At 34.6% G+C, this 21,955-nt stretch overlaps 1 protein-coding gene across 1 annotated transcript in view; it reads right to left on the bottom strand.

Annotated features, from left to right (window-relative positions):
• The window catches only part of LOC145292847 (uncharacterized), a 510,392-nt gene that overhangs the window by 79,400 nt on the left and 409,037 nt on the right, over nucleotides 1-21,955 (bottom strand). Inside the window, exon 2 of the mRNA XM_080138896.1 lies at nucleotides 19,812-19,961. Within this exon, the coding sequence (XP_079995022.1) occupies nucleotides 19,812-19,961 (150 nt within the window). The remainder of the gene's footprint in view (nucleotides 1-19,811; nucleotides 19,962-21,955) is intronic.

Here is a 21,955-nt window from a genome sequence, read left to right as displayed (position 1 = left end):
ATTTATTTGACAAATTTTACTTTTATAATTATAAATCCATAATTATTATCACTTTTATTTATAGAAAAATATCGTATATTAATTTTATTGGACGCATATATCTACTTTTGAAATTGCGGTACCTTGTCTCTATCTACCCCTGCCACCACCACAGTAGCTTGACACCACAGAAAATCTAACCGAATTATGACTTTGTAAGCACGTAAAAATTACTGCTGCTCTGTATTGACACGTGTTTGACATGCTTTTTTTGGTTATTTATCCCTTTCGGTCTTTTTTCTTACTCCGTAAGATTCTCCCTTTCTTTTTTACCCCTTCATGACCAATAATCTCCTTTTTAAATTCTTTTTATTGTCTTTCCTTCTATTCTTAATCTTTCATTTCAATTCAAACTATAAATATAATATATATCCCCCCCTTTTCTTTTCCTTTTGACTTTCTTTCTTCTCACTCCTCCCTCTATATCCAGCATTTCAACTCTTGATTTTTTGATACTCATATGTAATTTAAAAGAATCTTTTTCTTCTAATTAATTTTGGCTTAAATTTTCTGACGAGATCGGCGGGATAATTTTATTTTCCTGTCGATTAGAAACAACTTATAATGATTTAAGCAAAAATCCCCGAGGTTGAGATAATAAAAACATATTAAGCTCTACTGACGTATTGAGCACTTTCCCCTGTTTTTTAAACCAAATATACCTCCTAATATATATATATATATATATATATATATATATATATATATATATATATATATATATATATATACTAGCAAAAGTACCCGTCGTTGACTGGGTTCAAAAACAGCCTACAGAAAATGGACTCTGATTTATGAAAGTATGATAGGTTATGAAAAGCGTTGTAAAAAGATAGCTTCGAATTCGGGGGTATCAAAACCAAAAAGAAATATGTTGAAAGTAAAAGTAAAATAGATCAACCTCATAATTTATTATACCATACCTGTTCACACTGAAACACTTATCACAATATTCTGTGGATCTATATTAAAAAACCCTTGTTAAACTTTGTGACATATTTCCATTCTATGGAGGTCAGGTGCGAACGAACACACCATAATTTTATTATACCATATTTCCTCAAACTGAAACATAATTATCAAAGTATACTTACGCAGATCGATATGAAAAGTCTTTATTAAACTTTGTGTCTATTTCCATTCTATAGAGGCCAGGCGCGAACGCAGACACCACAATTTTTTTTATACCATCCCTATTTAAGTTAAAACATACTTATCAAAGTATTCTTATGTACATCTATATCAAAAACACTTGTAAACGTTTGTTTTAATTTTTAAATGTTTTATCTCCATACTTTGTGGACCAGACGCGAACGCAGACTCCACAATTTTAATGAACCACCGTTCTGCCAGATCAAATATACCCATTCCTGTGTTTCGATACATCTTCTATCATTATATGTAATCAGTTTTATTTTAAATAGTCAAGCATATAAGAGCCTGTTCGTGACCACACACACACACACACACACACACACACACACACACACACACACACACACACACACACAGACGTTCACCTTTATATATATATATATATATATATATATATATATATATATATATATGTGTGTGTGTGTGTTGTACTTATCCACGACATGTTTGATTAAACTTTGAAAAATATCCGTATCAAGACAAAAAAACAAAAAACAAGTTACACCCAGAGTCCAAATTCAAATACATAACGTCAGCAAACCTTCGATTGAAAATAGATAAAATTTTTATCTCTCTCCCTCTCTCCCTCTTCTTATATATATATATATATATATATATATATATATATATATATATATATATATAACTACTTCATTTACTCACATAAATTTAATATACGAAAGTATAGATTTATGCGTAAACTTTAAGTATTTACTTCAAAAATGCTCAATACGTAGGTAGAGCTAGTTAGTAATTTATAAAATATATATGGCAATTAAGCCACACTGAATATTCTGCGTTTCATCCACTATAGGATTCGTCAGGCTTATGCGCATAAGGCGCATAAGCCTTACGAATCCTATAGTGGATGAAACGCAGAATATTCAGTGTAGCTTAATCGCCATATATATTTCATAAATTACTATATATATATATATATATATATATATATATATATATATATATATAGATAGGTATATACATATATATATATATATATATAGATAGGTAGATAGATAGATAGATGCATGCCTTCTATTTATTATTATGCGATATAAAACATACTTGATTACAATGTTTAGCTATTTGCTAGACAAAAGAAGATGGAAGAAGAGTATGAATATTGGCGATAGAATGATTGATGCATTCAATCATATAAGAAAAAAATCTGAATTCTATCGAGACTTAGTCCTCCGGTTTGGAATTCCTCGTTCGAGCTACAACTGAAAAACTTTCTTCCGAAATGTCACATTCAGTTGAAGAAACGTTTTCAAATCGGCGGAAATCTCACCGGAAAACAAGTTGAATTTCAGAGGAAGATATCAAACTTTTCTATTCCTTAGTGAAATCTCTGCTATTCGAAACACACGAATAAGAGAATCCATATTTTAAGTTATGTACGTGTATTAGTAAACTAACTAGTTACAAGAATGATCTATATACGTATATATGTATATACTTATATGCATACATTATCCATATATATGTATATAACTATTCATACATTATCCATATATGTATATATATGTTATTATATGCCTGCATTATCCTATATATAATTATATATATATGTATATATATAATTATAGATATATAATTATATGCATATGTATATGTATATATGTATATATATATAATTATATGCATATACACATGTATAGTTAATAACAACCAATAAACTCTTACTCGTAAGGACCTTCTCCAAGACAACTGTAGACTTTAATGCTAATAACAAAATTTCCTTTATTCGACATCTGGCACAATTAGAATTTTCAACTATAACAAACCTACTTGCTGCCTTCTAATTTCAAGAGCAGTTTCAAAACAGCCATCAGCAAAAACGTCATCAACCAAGCACATCTTATTTCTTCTAACAAAAAAATACTACTCCTCGACTTAAAAAAATATTAAACAAATTCTCATCAACAACGGTTTCCCAAAATTATATTGTTGATCAACACATAAACTCCACGCTCCAGGAGTTAAATAACAGTAATACCCACTACACCATAATCCACATGCAATCAACTTACTCTACTGCAATCAAATGCATCCGTTAAGAAGAAATCGTCATAAAAACATCGTTCGTAGATAGGTCTCCCTTGCTGACAACAATTACATTAGATTCAACATTTATTATAAAAAAAAAAGAAATTCTCGGACCATACATCGATACCTTCGATGTAAATACAGAAAAAGATAATACGGAATATTGAAAAAAATAAAAATTAGTATTACTAAACAGAAGCTTTCTGTTTTTTTTTAACAATGTATGTCTAAATAAAAAACTGCTGCCTAAATATACGCAAAACATATATATATATATATATGTATATATGTATATATATATGTATATATATGTGTGTATATATATATATATATATATATATATATATATATATATATATATATATATACGTACGTTTTGTTTCTGTTAAGTTACATTATTGTTTCAGCTACTCGGCCGTTTTTCCGGAAAAAACGGCCGAGTAGCTGAAACAATAATGTAACTTAACAGAAAGATACGGTAATAAAAAATAAAACGTATATTTGCTCTACAACAGTATTAACAGCTCTCTTCAGTTTTTATTAATTAGCATTTCCACTATATATATATATATATATATATATATATATATATATATATATATATATATATATATATATAACCCTTATCCCTGAGTGGCTTCTGGGCCTTGATAAGTGGTGACCACCGTGTAAATATATATATATATATATATATATATATATATATATATGGATAGATAGATATAAAAAGGATGTATTTACTTGAATTATTGCTTGTAATATGTCTTTATGGAGATACAAGAAGGATATCACAATTCAAGAAATAAAAAGTTAAAATAATTTTTTCTATGTTCTTATATCAAATATATCATATATTAAATCTTACCTGAAAAGTCCAACTTGTACACAGTGATAAAACGTGTGTGCCATAATTTCTGAGGCATTTGATGCCGCCATTGCTTTGGCATGTCGGAAAACACATTTTGAAAGTAACTAAATACGTTAATATAACTGTGCAGCGTAACAAGTAAGAAAGTAAAAATGACAGTTACGTCGTTTTTTTTGTAATTTAATAATCGAAAGACCAATTTCAACATGTTAAAATCAAATAAACATTAATTAATTGAAACTGAAATAAAACTGCTAGAACACGTACATCAATGTTGACAAGGTCGCTGGAAAGATGGTGGAATCCTTCTACCGCTCCAGAAGATATCCCACTACTGATACAATTCTCTATCTGTATAAAAGCCAAGTACGTCCAAGGGTAGAGTACTGCTGCCACATCTGGGCAGGAGTGTCTAAAACCAGCCTATTCTGCCTTGACAGAGTACAAAATAGACTTAGTGGGGGATGCCCTTTTCTCTTCCCTGCCACCTCTCTTCCACAGAAGAGATGTTGCGAGCCTGCCTTGTTTTATCGTTACTTCCATGGCAAGTGCTCGTCTGAGCTCCAATTTCTGGTTCTCCCTCGCCAATCTTTCACGATAAACACCCGTCTAGCTGAAACCACTGTCATTAATTTTCCCCACTCTTTATCTGTGCCTAAATCAAAGCATAGATTCCACGAGCAAAGTTTCTTTCTTAGAAGTGCACGCCAGTGGAACCTTCTTCCGTCTGCCTGTTTCCCATCTGACTACAACTTGGATATCTTCAAGTCCAACATAAAAAAATTCATGATGAACCCCCTCCTTAAGTAAGATACTTTATCAAATCTCCAATACTAACGATTACTACGATACTATCCCATTGATTACTGTATACACAATAACACTTGACCCCGCGTGGCTTCTGAGCGTTGATAAGTGGTGACCTCCATGTAAAAAAAAAAAAAAATGAACACAAAATAAAAAAAATAACAAAAAGATTTCGTAATTTAATGGAATTTTCTGCAGACAACTATTTATTCTCCAAATTATTTAGAACTTTTCACAATTTAATGACCGTAGTAAATTGATCAACGAAATTTACTGTAAAGACCTTGAAAGACAAATACATTTTTTAGGTTAGACAGTTGCCATTGTGTTTGAAACCTTATCCGAATGATAACAATGTACTAATTCTTTTTCCTCTTACTTCCTCTTCCTGACTTCTATAAAATTTTATTCCTTTCACCCACGTCTTAGCAACAACAACACGCTCATCTGAAAAGATCCTATTGGGTTGAAATTAGTTTATAATGAGATATTACTTTATTCTTCATTGATTTATCATATCTATATATGTATAAATATGATATGAGTGTGTGTACATTTCCCTACAAAGCTACTCTGCCTATTTTCAGTCTACAGACTCGAGATTTAGCATAAGGGGTATTGAGATTTAGAAAAATCTTTTTAATCGGTTGTCGACCAGAAATTTGGCTTTTAAGTTGTAAAAGTTCAACGGGTTGGCCTTTGAAAACTCTACCAAACTCCTCCACTAATTTTTGGTAAAACCACTCGAATTATTAGATGTAGGTTACTTTGATATTGTATCAAACATTTTGATTCGATTTGAGCTCAAACCAATAAATGTTAATGGGTCAAAGTTGGAGTCAAAGTTAAAAAGAAATTGACCTTTGTGGTCTCTACAAAATCCCTCAGCCAATTTTTGGTCTAAACATTTGAAATGTTACATAAAGTGTATTCAGACAGAGGGCAAGCTTTTTAATCGATTTTAGCTGAGAATTTGGCTGCCAAAGTTCAAAATAGTTGACCTCTACGGTCTCTAGCAAAATAGTTATCCAAATTTGAGTCTAAATATTTAAATTTTTACATAAAGCATATTCAGAGATTCAGCAAGCTTTTTAATCAGTTTTGGGGTGAAAATTAAGCTGGCAAGAGGTCAAAGTTGAAAGTATTTACCTTTGCAGACTCTTCCAAACTTTAGGAGCCTTAAAATTTAATTATAGACGGAGAGGAACGGTGAAGAGTAAGACTACTGAAAGAACCAGCGAATATGCTGGGAAATAATCAACTATTAAGTAGACCTAGAATAGAATTTAATACGATATGAGAACCAGTAATTATAAACAATAGATAATATATACATATAATAAGTAAAAACATTAATATATATATATATATATATATATATTTTTTTTTTAAAAAAGAGTTAAAAGTGTAGCCACCGGAACTTAGGGTTAGTGCACATTTTCTTGGTTGTGTTTATAAAGAGGACTCGCCAAGGGTAGTATTACATTTTTTTTTTTTTTTATTACATTTTCACCCCAAACAAGGCACATTGCCACTTTGGTGTAGGGGGCTACTATCAGGGGAAACATCTACTGGGGTACTATGTAGGGATTAGGGCAGCGAGATGTTGGTTCACGTTGCACTTGAACTTATGCATGTCAGTAAAGTTGGGGAAGCAGTGACCTAGAATGGAATTCCAAAGTCTAGCAGTTCTGGGGAATAAACTACTGGAGTAGAAAGATCTTTTACATCTAGGGATCTCTACAGTGTGGGGGTGGGATTTTGCAGCTTGTCGGGTCTGTCGAGGGTGTTCACGTCGTGGGGGCACAAGTGATTGCAGTTTTTCAGAGCATTCACCATTATAATACTTGTAGAACAGGCAGAGGGATGCAACGTTTCGACGATGGGACAGAGGCTGAAGTTTAGATGCCAGTTTAGGGCCTATCAGATTTGCGACTCTCTTTTGAACCTTGTCAAGGAGCGAGAGACTAGTAGCCGATGCACCGGCCCAAATATGACAGCAATACTCCATACATGGGCGAATGGTGGCCTTATAGAGGTACAGGATACTTTCGGGTGTTAGAAGTTTTCTAGCACGGTAGAGAGAGCCTACCTTTCTTGCAGCGGCCCTGGCAATGCCCTCGATGTAATTGTTCCAACTCATGTTTCCGGTGAACGTTAGGCCAAGGAGCTTGAGAGACGTACTCTCACATAAAGAGTCGTTGGCCATTGCTATAGGTGGTAGAGAAGGTTTCTTGTAATTAATGAAGGAAACCAGTTTTGTCTTGGTGGCATTGAACGTTACCATTCATTTTTGTCCCCATTCCACTACTGATTGGAGGTCATCCTCTAGTGTTTCTGCCATTACTTTAGATATATGTTCATTTGTTTTCCTGTCGTGCCTGCTATAGAGTGTAGTGTCATCAGCATATATACCCATCTCAGAGGCAATTTTGTCGGGGAGGTCATTTATGAATATCAGGAACAGCAGAGGTCCAAGGATAGATCCCTGGGGCACTCCCGCATTTATATCATATTGTTTAGATGTACGACCGTCGAGGACAACCTGGATTTTTCTCTTATCTCAGTGATACCGTATGATCTAATCTTCCTGAGGAGACCCTCATGCCATACCCTGTCAAAAGCCTTAGATATATCTAGAGCTACCGCTCTGCCCTCTCCCGCTTTGTCCAGTGAATGGTATATGCGTTCAGAGATTACAGTGAGGATGTCTGCCGTGGAACGGGCTTGTCTAAATCCATATTGATGGTCGGTCAGAAGTTTAGTATCTGTAAGGTGCTGGACTAGAGCATGGTTAATTAAGGTCTCAAATATTTTGGCAAAAAGTGGGAGGAGGCTAATAGGGCGATAATTTAATGGGTCAGTTCTTTCACCAGAATTCTTGAATACTGGTACTACAGAAGCAGTTTTATATATATATATATATATATATATATATATATATATATATATATATATATATATATATATATAAAGAGAGAGAGAGAGAGAACGAGAGAGAGAGAGAAAGAGAGGGATACATTAATATATAGCAATAATTAGTAATAAATAGCGACATTTACAACTAGAAATAAAAACTAGGTTAAAATTCCTACCATTATTGTCCGCAAGGATCCGGGACACAGTAGGTAAAGTACTTGGAAAATCAATTGTAAAAGGTGATATTCTCTTGAAAGTTCAATCCTCAGTACAGTTGCGAATTACTTAGGACCTTTATCCAGTCATAAATAAAGGGTTCCGCTCAGTATTCCGTCCAAATTCTCGAGTTCGACAGAAACATTCCCGAGTTCGACAAGATACGCCTAAAGAAGGTCGAAGGTTACATCGACCGAAACGATTTTTTCCCGGCTAAAACTTAAATATAAATTTTCGCATGGTTGCGAATGAGTTTCATGTTTGTAGACCAAAAACTGACAAAGGAATTTGAAAGACAATTTTTTAAAAACATATATATATATATATATATATATATATATATATATATATATATATACGTATGCATAAATATATATAGAAAACTGTTTGTGTTTACTATAAACTTTTTACGCAAATATTATGCAAGTATAAATCATGTAGAATATCTTCATAAATATAATTATACGTAATAGTTTACTAATGATGATCATCCCATCAGAAAGCAAAAAAAAAATTATAATAATAATAGGAAATTAATTTAAATGAGTGTTTAAAAGATATGCAAATTAGATAGATCTTTTGCGGATGAATGCAATTCCACGACTCATATAAAACAGGGTGTTTAATATGAATATCAATACACAAAAAAATCCACATTTATGTATGTATGTACGTATGTGCATATATATATATATATATATATATATATATATATATATATATATGTAATATACTGAGTTAGTGTAATTTAGTAAATTTTCGTATACCAATAAGTTTAAAGCCAAATATGGTTGACTTAAGGATTAAGCTACAAAATTATCACATTTCATAATTGAGCATTAATATACTGTGTGTGCAAAATAAAGACTGCAAGACAAGGTGTTGATGGCAACAAAAAATGTATTTTATTTTACGTTTCAATGTCCAGTTCGACAATTTCAAGCATTATATCGTGTGAAAATTTTCAAAAACCAGCATTTCTTCAGACTTTATGAATAAACAGACTTTTGGCAATGTAGCATTTTTGAATAGAAGGAAAAAAGGTGGGGGATGCTTCATTGCCAAAAGTGTGTTTATTCATAAAGTCTGAAGAAATGCTGGTTTTTGAAATTTTTCAAACGATATAACGCTTGAAATTGTCGAACTGGACATTGAAACAATTGTAACGTAAAATGAAATACACTTTTTGTTGCCATCAACACCTTGTCTTGGAGTCTTGATTTTGCACACACAGTATACATATATATATATATATATATATATATTTATATATATATATGTATGTATGTGTGTGTGTGCGGAGTGTAGAGAGAGGAAATCCATGTAGAAAATATATTTTATTTTTAATGTAACAAATAATGTAACAAAAATGTAACAAATAATGTAACAAATAATGTAACAAATAATTTACGTTCTTAAAGATGAAACACAAATTTAAGGCGACATTAAGTGCTTGATACATAAGCGTGATCAGAATAAAAAATGCATGTTTCAATTTAAAAATTATCTTTTAAATTAAACCTTTCCTTCTTAATTTCCCCTGGCGTCAATACTTGCATAACAAAGTTAATCCACCATAGTATAGTGCTAGATGAAGGGTTCCTTTTTCATTGGTGACTACGTGAAGATGTAGGGGAGTATGTCACTACTTTAAAAGGATTGTCTCACTTACACTTAATACTATTTTGGAAGTATTTGAGGATTAAACCTCGGTCTACTTACCCAAAACCCAAGAATCCCAAAACAACTCCTGTATGGCGAGCTGTGCCAAGGCAAGCGTTCAGTCGGACCACCGAGAAAACGCTATAAGGACAACCTCAAAGTGTCCCTCAAAGACTTAAACATAAGTACCGAGTCCTGGGAATCGCTTGCATCAGACAGACCTCACTGGCGCCACCTCATCAACGAAGGAGCTGAAACAGTTGAAGAGAGAAGAGCAGTACAGAGCAGTACAGAAGTGTGCAATCCACAAAACCAGAGCAACAAGCTCAGTCCCCCACAACACCTGCTCATAACTGTCCAACTTGTGGGAGAGCCTTCCATGCCCGGATCGGCCTTACAAGTCATCTTCGGAAGCACAAAAACAATACTTTTATTCACTGATGTCATGGTCATCTTCGACTTCGAAGGACGAACACGATACTTATCCATTAGTGAACACTTTACCCATTATGTCAAATGTTACGAAAATATATAATTGATAATTATAAATCTGCTGATATGTGTGTTTATGGATAATAATCTAGTTAATTCAATATGATGTACCTAAATATTATTAAAAAAAAACATTGTGACTAACTGTGGTTACAGTTGATGGAGAGTAAAACGTTTAGGGTCATTTTCAGCAACCTCATAAATCGCGATCTTTTTCTTTTTTCTTTTATAATTCAAATTCTATAAGCGATGTTTCTGACAAAGAGTGAAAAATTGCTGTTTTCTGTATCGGAATCAATCCATCTAACATGTATCGTTGGCTAGTCTTTGATCTTGCAGTTTTATTTTTACTCCTTACATCAAATGGCTTGATGCCTTGTCTGGAGCGATGTCCATAAAAAAGGGATATCCCGATTTATCCATTACATTTATTTATATACAAGGCGGACAAAATCGGGTTGTCCTGCTTGGTTGAATAAATTTACAGAATAAACATTTCTGTCAAGCATCCGTAGCGAACACAGCGGACACAATTACATGAATCATAAAATAAAATGGCCGACAGTTGATATGAGAGATGATGCAGTAGAAATGAAAATGTACTAAAAACGAAAATACATTTCAGTCGAATGCAAAAGGAGGCGGAACCGACGATATGGATTTTGCATATTTTTGTAGATGACTTTTACAAATGGGAAATGGATATCGATCGCAAGAATGTCTTTGAACGAACAATATCAAATGTACATGTCAAAAGACGAAGCGTAATGATGTCACATATATGCAAACAAAGACAGTAAATCATCCGGATCTATAAAACTAGCCATCCCCGTCACGTACTGCCCGGGAGAATTCCTGTTGACTCTAAAAGTTTTTCAAATAAGTTTAACGTGTAATATAAGAGTATTGGAATACCTCATTCATGATCAATTTCGTTATTAAATATATTTTGAATAGAATTTTGTGTGATGACTCGAAATTGGAAATGGAAGGCGTGCTAAATAGTGACCAAAACATTCAATTTTTTATACACTAAGACTAAAAACTTATCGAAATAACAATACATTCCTGGTAATACCCTAGCGAAATAAAGAGAAAGACCTAGGAAATACTTATATGTCAGACGAATTACGATTGGGTCCTGACACTGTAAATCTGAGTGCCTAAACAAATACAAAAACGGCGTGTCTGTTCGTCCACTGTACGTTTAAATTTTGAAACCTCCGAATATAAAATTATATAAGTTTTCAGATTTATTTAAGGATACGAGTATATTTTTCGTTAACATTTTCACTTGATGAGGCGTGTTTTATTTGACTATTACATATTAAAACAGTTAAAGAAGAATAACAAGTAGATCTTGAGTTAATTTTCAGCAACCTCACAACTTCCTGTTTTCTGGTTCACAATCTATTTTACCCAACACTTACCGCTGGAAAAGTTTTGACCTTGAATATATTTTAGCCTTTTACATCAAGTTGCCTCATGCATTGTCTTTAACGATTTCGATTAACAATATAACATTATTTAGTAATATATACATACATTTCCATAAAAAAACATTAAAATTAAACATATTCCAAACATGTAAGCAGATTTGAATCAGTAAAATAGGTTTAACTTTATATAATAAAAGCATTCTAAATCAATAAGTTTAATTTTCTTGATTCTACTTTTAATAGCGCGACCTGTGGAAATCCCACAGGGGACTCATTCATGTAATAGATTGATGTTGGCATTGTGTAGATGTTTAGCGTAAATGAAGACGCTCCCATATTGTTGTAGCTCTTTTGTTAAAACTGCAAAAGTATTTATTTCAGCTAGTAGGGACATTCGGTGTAGTCCTATCGTAAAATACGCTTAAATATTATATTTTAATTCTTGCAGATTTCATATATATTATTATAGAGTTAATAGTCTATCGATCTTTATATATTATAAAGTTGTGATTTCAAAAATAAAAATAATATATCCATATGATTTGGGTGCATCAGCTTGAATCGAAACTAAAACGAAAACTTATATATATATATATATATATATATATATATATATATATATATATATATATATATATATATATATATATATACAGTAGCGTCCAAAAGTTAAGGGCTAGTAGTTTCAAGACAAGTTAAGTACTTTTTAAGAAAAACCGTTCATTTAAAATATTAATATGCATATATACTTATAGATATATTCATCACTCATGTCTCGCCTAAATTTAATAAGCATCCGTTGGATATTTTTAAAGTTATGACCAATAACACAAAAGTTTGTCCAAGTTCTCGTGGTCTAAAAGTTAAGGGCTAGGCGGTATAATCTTTAATTATTATAACAGTAAGGTAATGTATAGGTGTCAGACAGGTACTATGAATAATCCTACTTCAAATTTTTACTAAAGAACATTAAAATTATTGTAATTGAGTAAAAGAAATGAGTGTTTGTATCGTACTAGTACAACATGGCAGCAAAACAACGTCGTCTCGTTTCTGTCGAAGAAAAACAGCTCATTATTCATCTTCATAGTAATGGAAAGAAAACTTCTGAGATTGTTGACACCGTAGGAAGGTCTCCTAGTGTAGTAAAGCGTATTGTGGCACATTTCAAGCAGTCAGGATCAGTGGCAGCTGCCCCAAAATCTGGTAGACCTCGAATCACAACTGCTCAACAGGATCGTCTTATTGTCAAAATGTCACTTAAAGACAGATTTAACACTGCTGCTAAAATATCTCGAGAACTAAAGCAAAGGTCTATTGTTCAAGCGTCTCGGCAAACTGTTACACGCCGGTTGCACGCTTCTGGATTGCAATCTCGAGTGCCAGCAAGGAAGCCTCTTATCTCCAAAAAGAATCAGAAACTCCGCCTCGCTTTTGCCCAAGAACACGTTGTGTGGGCAACCGAAAACTGGTCCCGTGTGCACTTTAGTGATGAATCGAAGTTTAACGTTATCGGATCTGATGGCAACACGTATGTCCAGCGAAGAACTGGTAAGAGATTGGAGGTTAAGTGCGTGAAAAAAACTGTGAAATTTGGAGGAGGAAGTGTAATGGTTTGGGGCGTTATGTCAGCTGCAGGCTGTGGACTACTGATTCGTCTGCAAGGTGGAATAAATGCAGAAGTTTATAAGCAGATTCTACGGCAGCATGCAGTTCCTAGTCTTCGGTCGTCGCTCTATCAACCTGCAATTTTCATGCAGGATAACGCTCCTTGTCACACTGCTAAGAAAGTAAAATCATTTTTAGACGAGGAAGAAGTTGAAACGATGCGTTGGCCCCCTCAGAGTCCAGATCTTAATCCTATTGAGAATATCTGGAAAATAGTTGGTGAACGTGCTCAATTTCAGTGCCCAAAAAATCAAGAAGAACTCTGGCAGTGCTTACATGCTGAATGGAGTGCGATAACGCCAGCGTTTTGCAAGAAGTTCGTGGATTCCTGTGCCAAGAGGTGTCAATAAGTCATAAATAGCAAGGGTTTGTTTACCAAATACTAGTTAGTTGGTAATTTCAGCCATTCACAGCAAGGACAAAAGCCGCAATCGTGTTAGCCCTTAACTTTTGGACACGCACATTTTGAACAATTTTATTTAAAATGGTAGTTATTCAAAAAATACTTAGTGTAGGCTAACGAAATTATGACCCATTGAAGATATACATGTTATCTATATAATTGTGAAGTAATTTTTTGTTGTTCGTGTGTATTTGTTTCAAATATATGGTTAAACTTGCTAAGGTTTTACTAGCCCTTAACTTTTTGACGCTACTGTATATATATATATATATATATATATATATATATATATATATATATATATATATATATATATATATATATATAATTTGTTCCTTCAGTTATACTCGGCTATAATTGAAACCGAAACCAAATTTTATGAAGAATTCTTGGTAAATTTTTTATTAAAAGAAATGGAAATCCATTACAATTAAACGAAAGTCACTCAGATGTAAGCATGGCACACAAAATAAATAACACACACGCTATTCTATAAATAGATAGATGAATTCTATTTTCTATAGTCCGCCATAACGGATGTTTTCTTTGTATTGACGTATTTTATGATCTTACGTCTGAAATGTATCGCAAGAAAACAGGACAGAGAAATTGATATTATTAGTTGCATTAATATCAGCTTGAGCAAACATTCGACCAAGAAAGGCTGATATGGAAATCATCGTCCGCTTATCTGTCTTGCTAATAAAGAGAAAACGTCGGTTTGCTGGTCATTTTTGTAAAAGTAAATCGGAACACAAGATTTTCTTAAGGAATTTATAACATCAAAAAATGACTGAAATACCTCATCGCACATATACCAATTTATAGAAGGCTCTGAATGCTATTCAACAGAGACATCTGATATATTCGGTTGAAAAGAACGAGTAAAAAATCGGAAAACAATCTTTACATGTAAGAGATGAGTGTTGATGTGCAGAAGTTTAAGCAGCAATCACTTTTATCAATAAATAGCAGTTAGACTTTCAAATCAATTCTTGAAATTCGAGCAAATTTTATATATTAACCTCAACATCGCAAACTCAGAATGTTTCTGAATTTAAAATTTCAGTTGCATAATATTGATCTCCACACGTGTTTACGATAGGGGTATTCTGTTCATTTCTTAGAATAATTTAAGGGTTTCTTACAGACCATTCTATAAACAGAGATAAAATTGCAACATCTCTTCTGTGAGAAAGAGAAAGTAAGGAGGATTACATTTTCTTGAGCATTAGTTCGAAACAATTAGCATCGATCATCATCATTGGCAGTTGTAAAGTTTGGTAACAAATACTATTATCGATTTACTTGCAAAGCAAAAAATTATTGAAGCTCAACTCCGTAAACAAAACTTCATACATTGCAACCACTAGATGATATAGGCCATATTACCATGGCTATTATTGTCAGGATATAGTATCTAAAAGGAACGAACCAGGTAGGATCAGCTTTTTGATTTTAAGCAAAAACAGTAATTGATTTGGCATGTTACCTATATCGATATATTATCGATCAGCTATTTAGATGATACCGGTACTGAATCAGCTCCATCGCTCGAGAGAGAGATTAAAAAATAATCAACTTTTTTTACAATTTTCTTATAATTTAATATGTCCCTGGAATGGAGAATCCTACTGTTACATCAGACTTTTCATATTATATACGAGCTTCCCTCATGACAAGCAAAAGTAAACGAGCAAAACACGTGCGCTTTCTTAGCACTGGCACGAAATCATTTCAAGTGGTGGTGGTGGTGGTGGTGGTGGTGATAGTAGGAGGAAAAGCCGGAAAGTAAATATTCAATCACATAACCACCATCAACTTGTCTTAGTGCTTGAAATTAATTCTAGAAAAAAAAAAACAATGCTAGAATTAAAAGAAACGGTAAATACTTTTGTATTAAGTCATCAGAAATGCTAATAATTCATATATGAAAAATGAAATCCGTTAAGTAATACTGATTTTATATGAATATTTATTTTTTTCTATAAGAGTCACCACTTATCTAGGTCTAGAGGCCACTCGAGGATAAGGGTAAAAGAGTGTACAGTAGTCATTGAGACAATATTGTAGTAATTATTAGTAGTATAAATTTGGTAAATTGAATTAAGAGGAACGGCCTATCAAGAACTTGTTTACATTGGACTTGGAGACGACCATATTGTAGTCAGCTTAAAGCATGCAAAAGAAGACAGTTCCACAGACGTGCAGTTCTAAGAAAAGAAATCTTGCTCAGATAAAGAGTGGGGGAAATTATTGATAGTGTTTTCAGCTAGACGAGTGTTTCTCGTGAAAGTTAGGTAAGTGGGGACCATTGATTAGAGCTTAGACAAGCGCTTGCTATGCAAATAGCGATAAAGCAGAAACAGTCTCACAGCGTCTCTCATGTGAAAAAGAGGTTACAGGTAGGAGAAAATGGAATCCCCTAAGAGGCTGCGAATTCATTTTGAACTCTGTCAAAGCAGGATAAGTATTTTCTGCGACGAGGTGACATTCTTGGACATACGTTCGTTTGAATATTATGAGTGCTTCAGTTTTCAACATAATTACTATGGTGTTTGCTATTTGCTTATGGTGGCACAAACTAAAAACAACATTTTAAAAGTGCTGAGAAATAGTTTCTGCATTATTTTCTTACTCTAATCATATTTGTTTTAAGGCGTTTTAGTGTGAGACGAGTACAAATAACATCTACTAAATATATATATATATATATACATATATATATATATATATATATTTATTACATTTTCACCCCAAACAAGGCAAATTGCCACTTTGGTGTAGGGGGCTACTATCAGGGGCAACAAGTACTGGGATACTATGTAAGGATTTGGGCAGCAAGATGTCGGTTTACGTTACACTTGAACTTCTGCACGTCAGTACAGTTGGGGAAGCAGGGACCTGGAATGGAATTCCAAAGTCTAGCGATTCTGGGGAAGAAACTATTGGAGTAGAAAGATCTTTTACATCTAGGGATCTCTACAGTATGGGGGTGGGATTTAGCAGCCTGTCACGTTTGTCGAGGGTGCTCATGTCGTGGGGGCACAAGTGATTGCAGTTCGTCAGACCATTCTCCACTTAAATACTTCTAGAAAAGGCAGAGGGATGCAACACTCCGTCGATGGGACAGAGGCTGAAGCTTAGATGCCAGTTCAGGGTCTATCAGGTTTGCGACTCTCTTTTGAACCTTGTCAAGGAGCGAGAGACTAGTAGCAGATGCACCAGCCCAGATGTGGCAGCAATACTCCATACATGGGCGAATGGTGGCCTTATAGAGGTACAGGATATTTTCGGGTGTTAGTAGTTGTCTAGCACGGTAGAGAGAGCCCACCTTTCTTGCAGCGGCCCTGGCAATGCCTTTAATGTAATTATTCCAACTCATGTTTCCTGTGAACGTTAGGCCAAGGAGTTTGAAAGATGGACTCTCAGATAAAGAGTCGCTGGCCATTGCTATAGGTGGTAGAGAGTGTTTTTGTAATTATTGAAGGACACTGGTTTAGTCTTGGCGGCATTGAACGTGACCAACCATTTTTGTCCCCATTCCACTACAGATTGGAGGTCTTCCTCTAGTGTTTCTGCCATTTCTTTAGAAATGTGTTCATTCGTCTTCCTGTCGTGCCTGCTATAGAGTGTAGTGTCATCAGCATATATACCCATCATAGAAGCAATTTTGTCGGGGAGGTCATTTATGAATATCAGGAACAATAGAGATCCAAGGATAGAACCCTGGGACACTCCCGCATTTATATCATATTGTTTAGATGTACGACCGTCGAGGACAACCTGGATTTAATTATGTTAAGTATTCTACCAGTGATACCGTATGATCTGATTTTACTGAGGAGACCCTCATGCCATACCCTGTCAAAAGCCTTAGATATATCTAGAGCTACCGCTCTGCCCTCTCCCGCTTTGTCCAGTGAATGGTATATACGTTCAGAGATTACAGTTAGGATGTCTGCTGTGGAACGGGCTTGTCTAAATCCATATTGTTGGTCAGTTAGAAGTTTAGCATCTTTAAGGTGCTGGACTAGAGCATGGTTAATTAAGGTCTCAAATATTTTGGCAAAAAGTGGGAGGAAGCTAATGGGGCGATAATTTAATGGGTCTGTCCTTTCGCCAGCATTCTTGAATACTGGTACAACAGAAGCAGTTTTCCAACATCCCGGAAAGCAAGCTTCATTAAGGCACTTGTTGTAGAGTTTGGAGATAACTGGAGCTACTTCGGCTGAGCACATTTTTAATAGCACAGCTGGGATGAGATCGGGTTCACATGCTTTTGAAGTGTCAAGGTTTTTTATGATGGCATGCACCTGAGCAGGAGTGATTTTCAGATCGTCTAGCGTGGCGTCTGTCCGCATAGGAAAGTTAGGTAGGGGGTGGTTGGAAGGATCCAGTGTGGAGTTTGAGGCAAACCGACTGGCAAGCATGTTAGCCTTGTCGGTTGCTGAGGAGACAACCCTGTGATTGTTGGTTAGTGGGGGAATTGTTGATTGCCCATTATTTACTACACTGTTGTAGATTTTCCAGAAGTCTCGAGTTCCTAGTTTTTGTGCTTCGATGCGTTTTTTAGTGGTTTCCGTAAATTCTCTCTTAGCTGTCGCTATTTCTTTCTTAACGTTATTTCTAGCTTCTATATACTTCAGTCTGTTTGAACTGGACTTATGTCGGTTAAATCTGCGGTATGTATGCTGCTTTTGAGCAATAGCAGTTGCGCAAGTCGACGTAAACCATTGGGGAGAGTTTGGGCTTACTATAAAATTTCCGCATGGGAACATGCGCTTCGATTGCAGTTTTGAACCAGTCAGTGGTCTCGTTTGTACACTGTTCAGCAGGGCGAGAAAAATATTTCTCCATGGGGCATCTCTGATTTGTTCCCTGATGGCTTCCCAGTCAGCCTTTTTTATAATATCTCGTTGTTTTGAGCACTGGCTCTTCATTTTGGGGTCTAGATTTTAGGGCGATTTTAACCATTATCACTGCATGATCAGCGTTCCCGAGTGGGCTGTGGGCCTTCGTTATGCAGTCATCGGGAACTGTAGTCAAAAACAGATCTAGAAGTGATGCGTGTTGTTTTTCCTGGTCAGGGAAACGGGTTGGAAACGTAACAATTTGTGATAGGGAGTGAGATATAGTGAAGCTATGAGTTGTGCTGCCGGCTGCATCTGTGTAAGTAGAGAATCCAAGCCAGTTTTTGTCACCAAATACATGTATTTGTGCGCTAGTGTCGAGGGACAGTGCCGTGTCTATGCTGTCAGAGACATTAACGATTTCCCAGCGATTTCCCAGCGCTGTTCACTTTTAATGAACTTTGATTGAAACATCATTGAAAACAATTTTAAAATTTAATCCATTCTTAAAAATTAGCGACAACATTTAGAAAATATTTGGTCTGAGATTAAAGAATTGATTAACTTGATAATAATGATAATGTCGTTCATCGAATTATGTCTGTGTTTGTTTACAATATCACGTCAGCTGATATTTGGGCTTGACAATGAATGCCATTGAAAAGTGACCTCTGATAATTGTTTAGTTTAAAAATATGCAAAGAAATGATTTGCGGCAATTTTAAATGGAAGTTCTTTTAATCGTAAATGAAACTAATAAAAAATAATTGTGAAGTATACCCGGGCTAAAACAGGAGATCAATCGAGCTATATAATCAGATATCAATAATTCTTGTTTTTTAAAGAAATGATTTGCTGAGATTGTAATTATCTCTCTTGTGGGCGTAACGTAAAATATTCCCACGTTAAAATTCTTTTTTTATCTATAGGAGAGAAAAGCTATTTTTAAGATTAGATTCTTTTTTTTTTCTCGATATTATTGGATGAACTTCTATACAAAATATCTAAGAGCACTGCAAAGCATATAAATTAGTTTTGAATGAAATTTGCAAAAGATAGGCACAGCCTTTTCGGCACACACACACACACACACACACACACACACACACACACACACACACACACACACACACACAGAGGAAGTGACTTTTATCTAATAGTAGATATAAAGATAGAGCTATATTTTTCGCATATTTAAAATCACCAAAATAATAAGTACATTCAAATTGTATTCATCTTACCATCAAAATCAGTTTCTCGCACTATAGAGCAGTACATTGCATCACTATCTATCGGACAAGGCGTTGGAGATGGCGGAGACTGTTCACATTCGCCATAAAAATTATCTTTCCGCGAGTCGCAGCGAGAACATAATATATTCGAATGCACATCTGAAAATAAAGTAAAAAAACAAACATTACTTCATTATAGACATTTGAAGTTTAATTATGAAACAGAATAATTGATAATTTGGATTATTTGAATTATTTGCAATACTTTACTTCTTATATTGGTGTTTTTTTTATCATAACGTTTCAACCAATGAAACCTTGTATGTATATGAGGTGCATAATTTTGAACTTCGGAATATCCACCCTGAACTGGTAAATCCATATGGAATTTTGAAATTAAACCTTTATTTAATCCATTATTCTAGCTTAGTCTGCTCGCGTAGAAATATCAAGTTATTTTTATTTTATTCTTATGTTTTTATTGAAGTTTTTATTTTATTTTTATAAATTCTGGCAGCTCGGCGTTGCAAAGTCGTACAATACGCTTAAACATATTTTAATTTATGCGGATTGCGTACGTATTATTACAGAATCAGTCCTCTATTGATTATTATATATTACGAATAATTTACCCGGTGCGCTAATTTACAAAATAATACAAAATAATAATAATAATGATAATGTTTATCGTCAAATTCTGTCTCTGCGGTTTACAGTATCACGTCAACTGATATTTGGGCTTGACGATAAATGCCCTGGAAAATAATTTCTGATTAATGTTTACTTTTTAAATATGCAAACAAAGGAATGGTTTTTGGCGATTTTTTTTATATGGGGTTCACCACTTATCAAGGCCCGAAGGCCACTCAGGGATAAGGGTTATTGCGTGTACAGTAATCAATGAGATAGTATTGTAGTAATTATTAGTATTGGGTGGTTAGATAGAGTGTCTTACTTAAGGGGGCGGTTTGTCAGGAGTTTGTTTATGTTGGACTTGAAGACGTCCAAGTTGTAGTCAGGTGGGAAACAGGCAAGCGGCAGAAAGTTCCACTGGCGTGCAGTTCTTAGAAAGAAACTTTGCTCATGGAATCTACGTTTGGATTTAGGCACAGATAAAGAGTGGGGAAAATTATTGACAGTAGTTTCAGCCAGACGGGTGTTTCTCGTGAAAGATTGGCGAGGGGGGACGAGGGATTGGAGCCCAGACGAGCAACTGCCATGGAAATAACGATAACACAAAGACAGGCTCGCAACGTCTTTTTTAAATGGTACCTCTTCTTTTCTCGTAAATTGAACTCATTAATAAAAAAAAATTGAAATAAAATGATGAGGTAAACCCAGGGGTGAGCAGGTGATCATTCGATCTGTAGTCGAATGCTTTACCATTAAGCTACATCCCCAGATTATAATAAATCTGCCTTTTTTTTTTTAACAAGAAATGATTTGTTGAAATTTTATTGTTAACACTTTGCCGGTGTAACATAAAATATTCCCCTGTAAAAATTATTCTTTTCATCAGTAAGAGAGAAAGGTATTTTAAGATCGGATTTTTATGATTATCGATACTTATCGGATGAATTCTTTTACGAAACTTATCTAAGAACATGCCAGACATATAATTTAGCTTTGTATGAAATTTGCTTAAGATAGGCCCAGCCATTTCGGAACCTATTAAGAAGGACCCCCCCCCACACACATAGATAGTAGAAATGTACTGTAAAATAGTGCAGCAGAGCATGGTCCCCTCCCTCCAGAAACTGGGTCGCAGATCAGTGTTCCAGCATGACAATGACCCAAAACACACATCCAAGACAAATACTGCTTTACTGAAGAGGCTAGGGGTGAAGCGATGGACTGGCCAAGCAGGTCTCCAGACTCGAACCCAATAGAACATCTTTGGGGCATCCTTAAGCAGAAGATGGAGGTGCGCAAATTCTCAAATATTCGCCAGCTTCGCGAAGTCGTAATTGAAGAGTGGGAGAGCATTTCAATGGCTCTATGTGAAGCTGTGGTAAACTCTATACCCAGGAGAGTAAAGGCAGTTTTGGATAATGATGGTGGCCAATATATATGTAGAGATTGAGAGTTGACATATTGTACGTTAATATTGACAACTTTTCGTAAAGGGTGTACTCACTTTTGTTGCCAGGAAT

Source organism: Euprymna scolopes, chromosome 14 (genome assembly GCF_053919585.1).
Source record: "Euprymna scolopes isolate OS-2025 chromosome 14, ASM5391958v1, whole genome shotgun sequence".
NCBI lineage: Eukaryota > Metazoa > Mollusca > Cephalopoda > Sepiida > Sepiolidae > Euprymna > Euprymna scolopes.
Note: the sequence above shows the minus strand (reverse complement) of the source record. Positions and strands in the feature narration are given on the sequence as shown.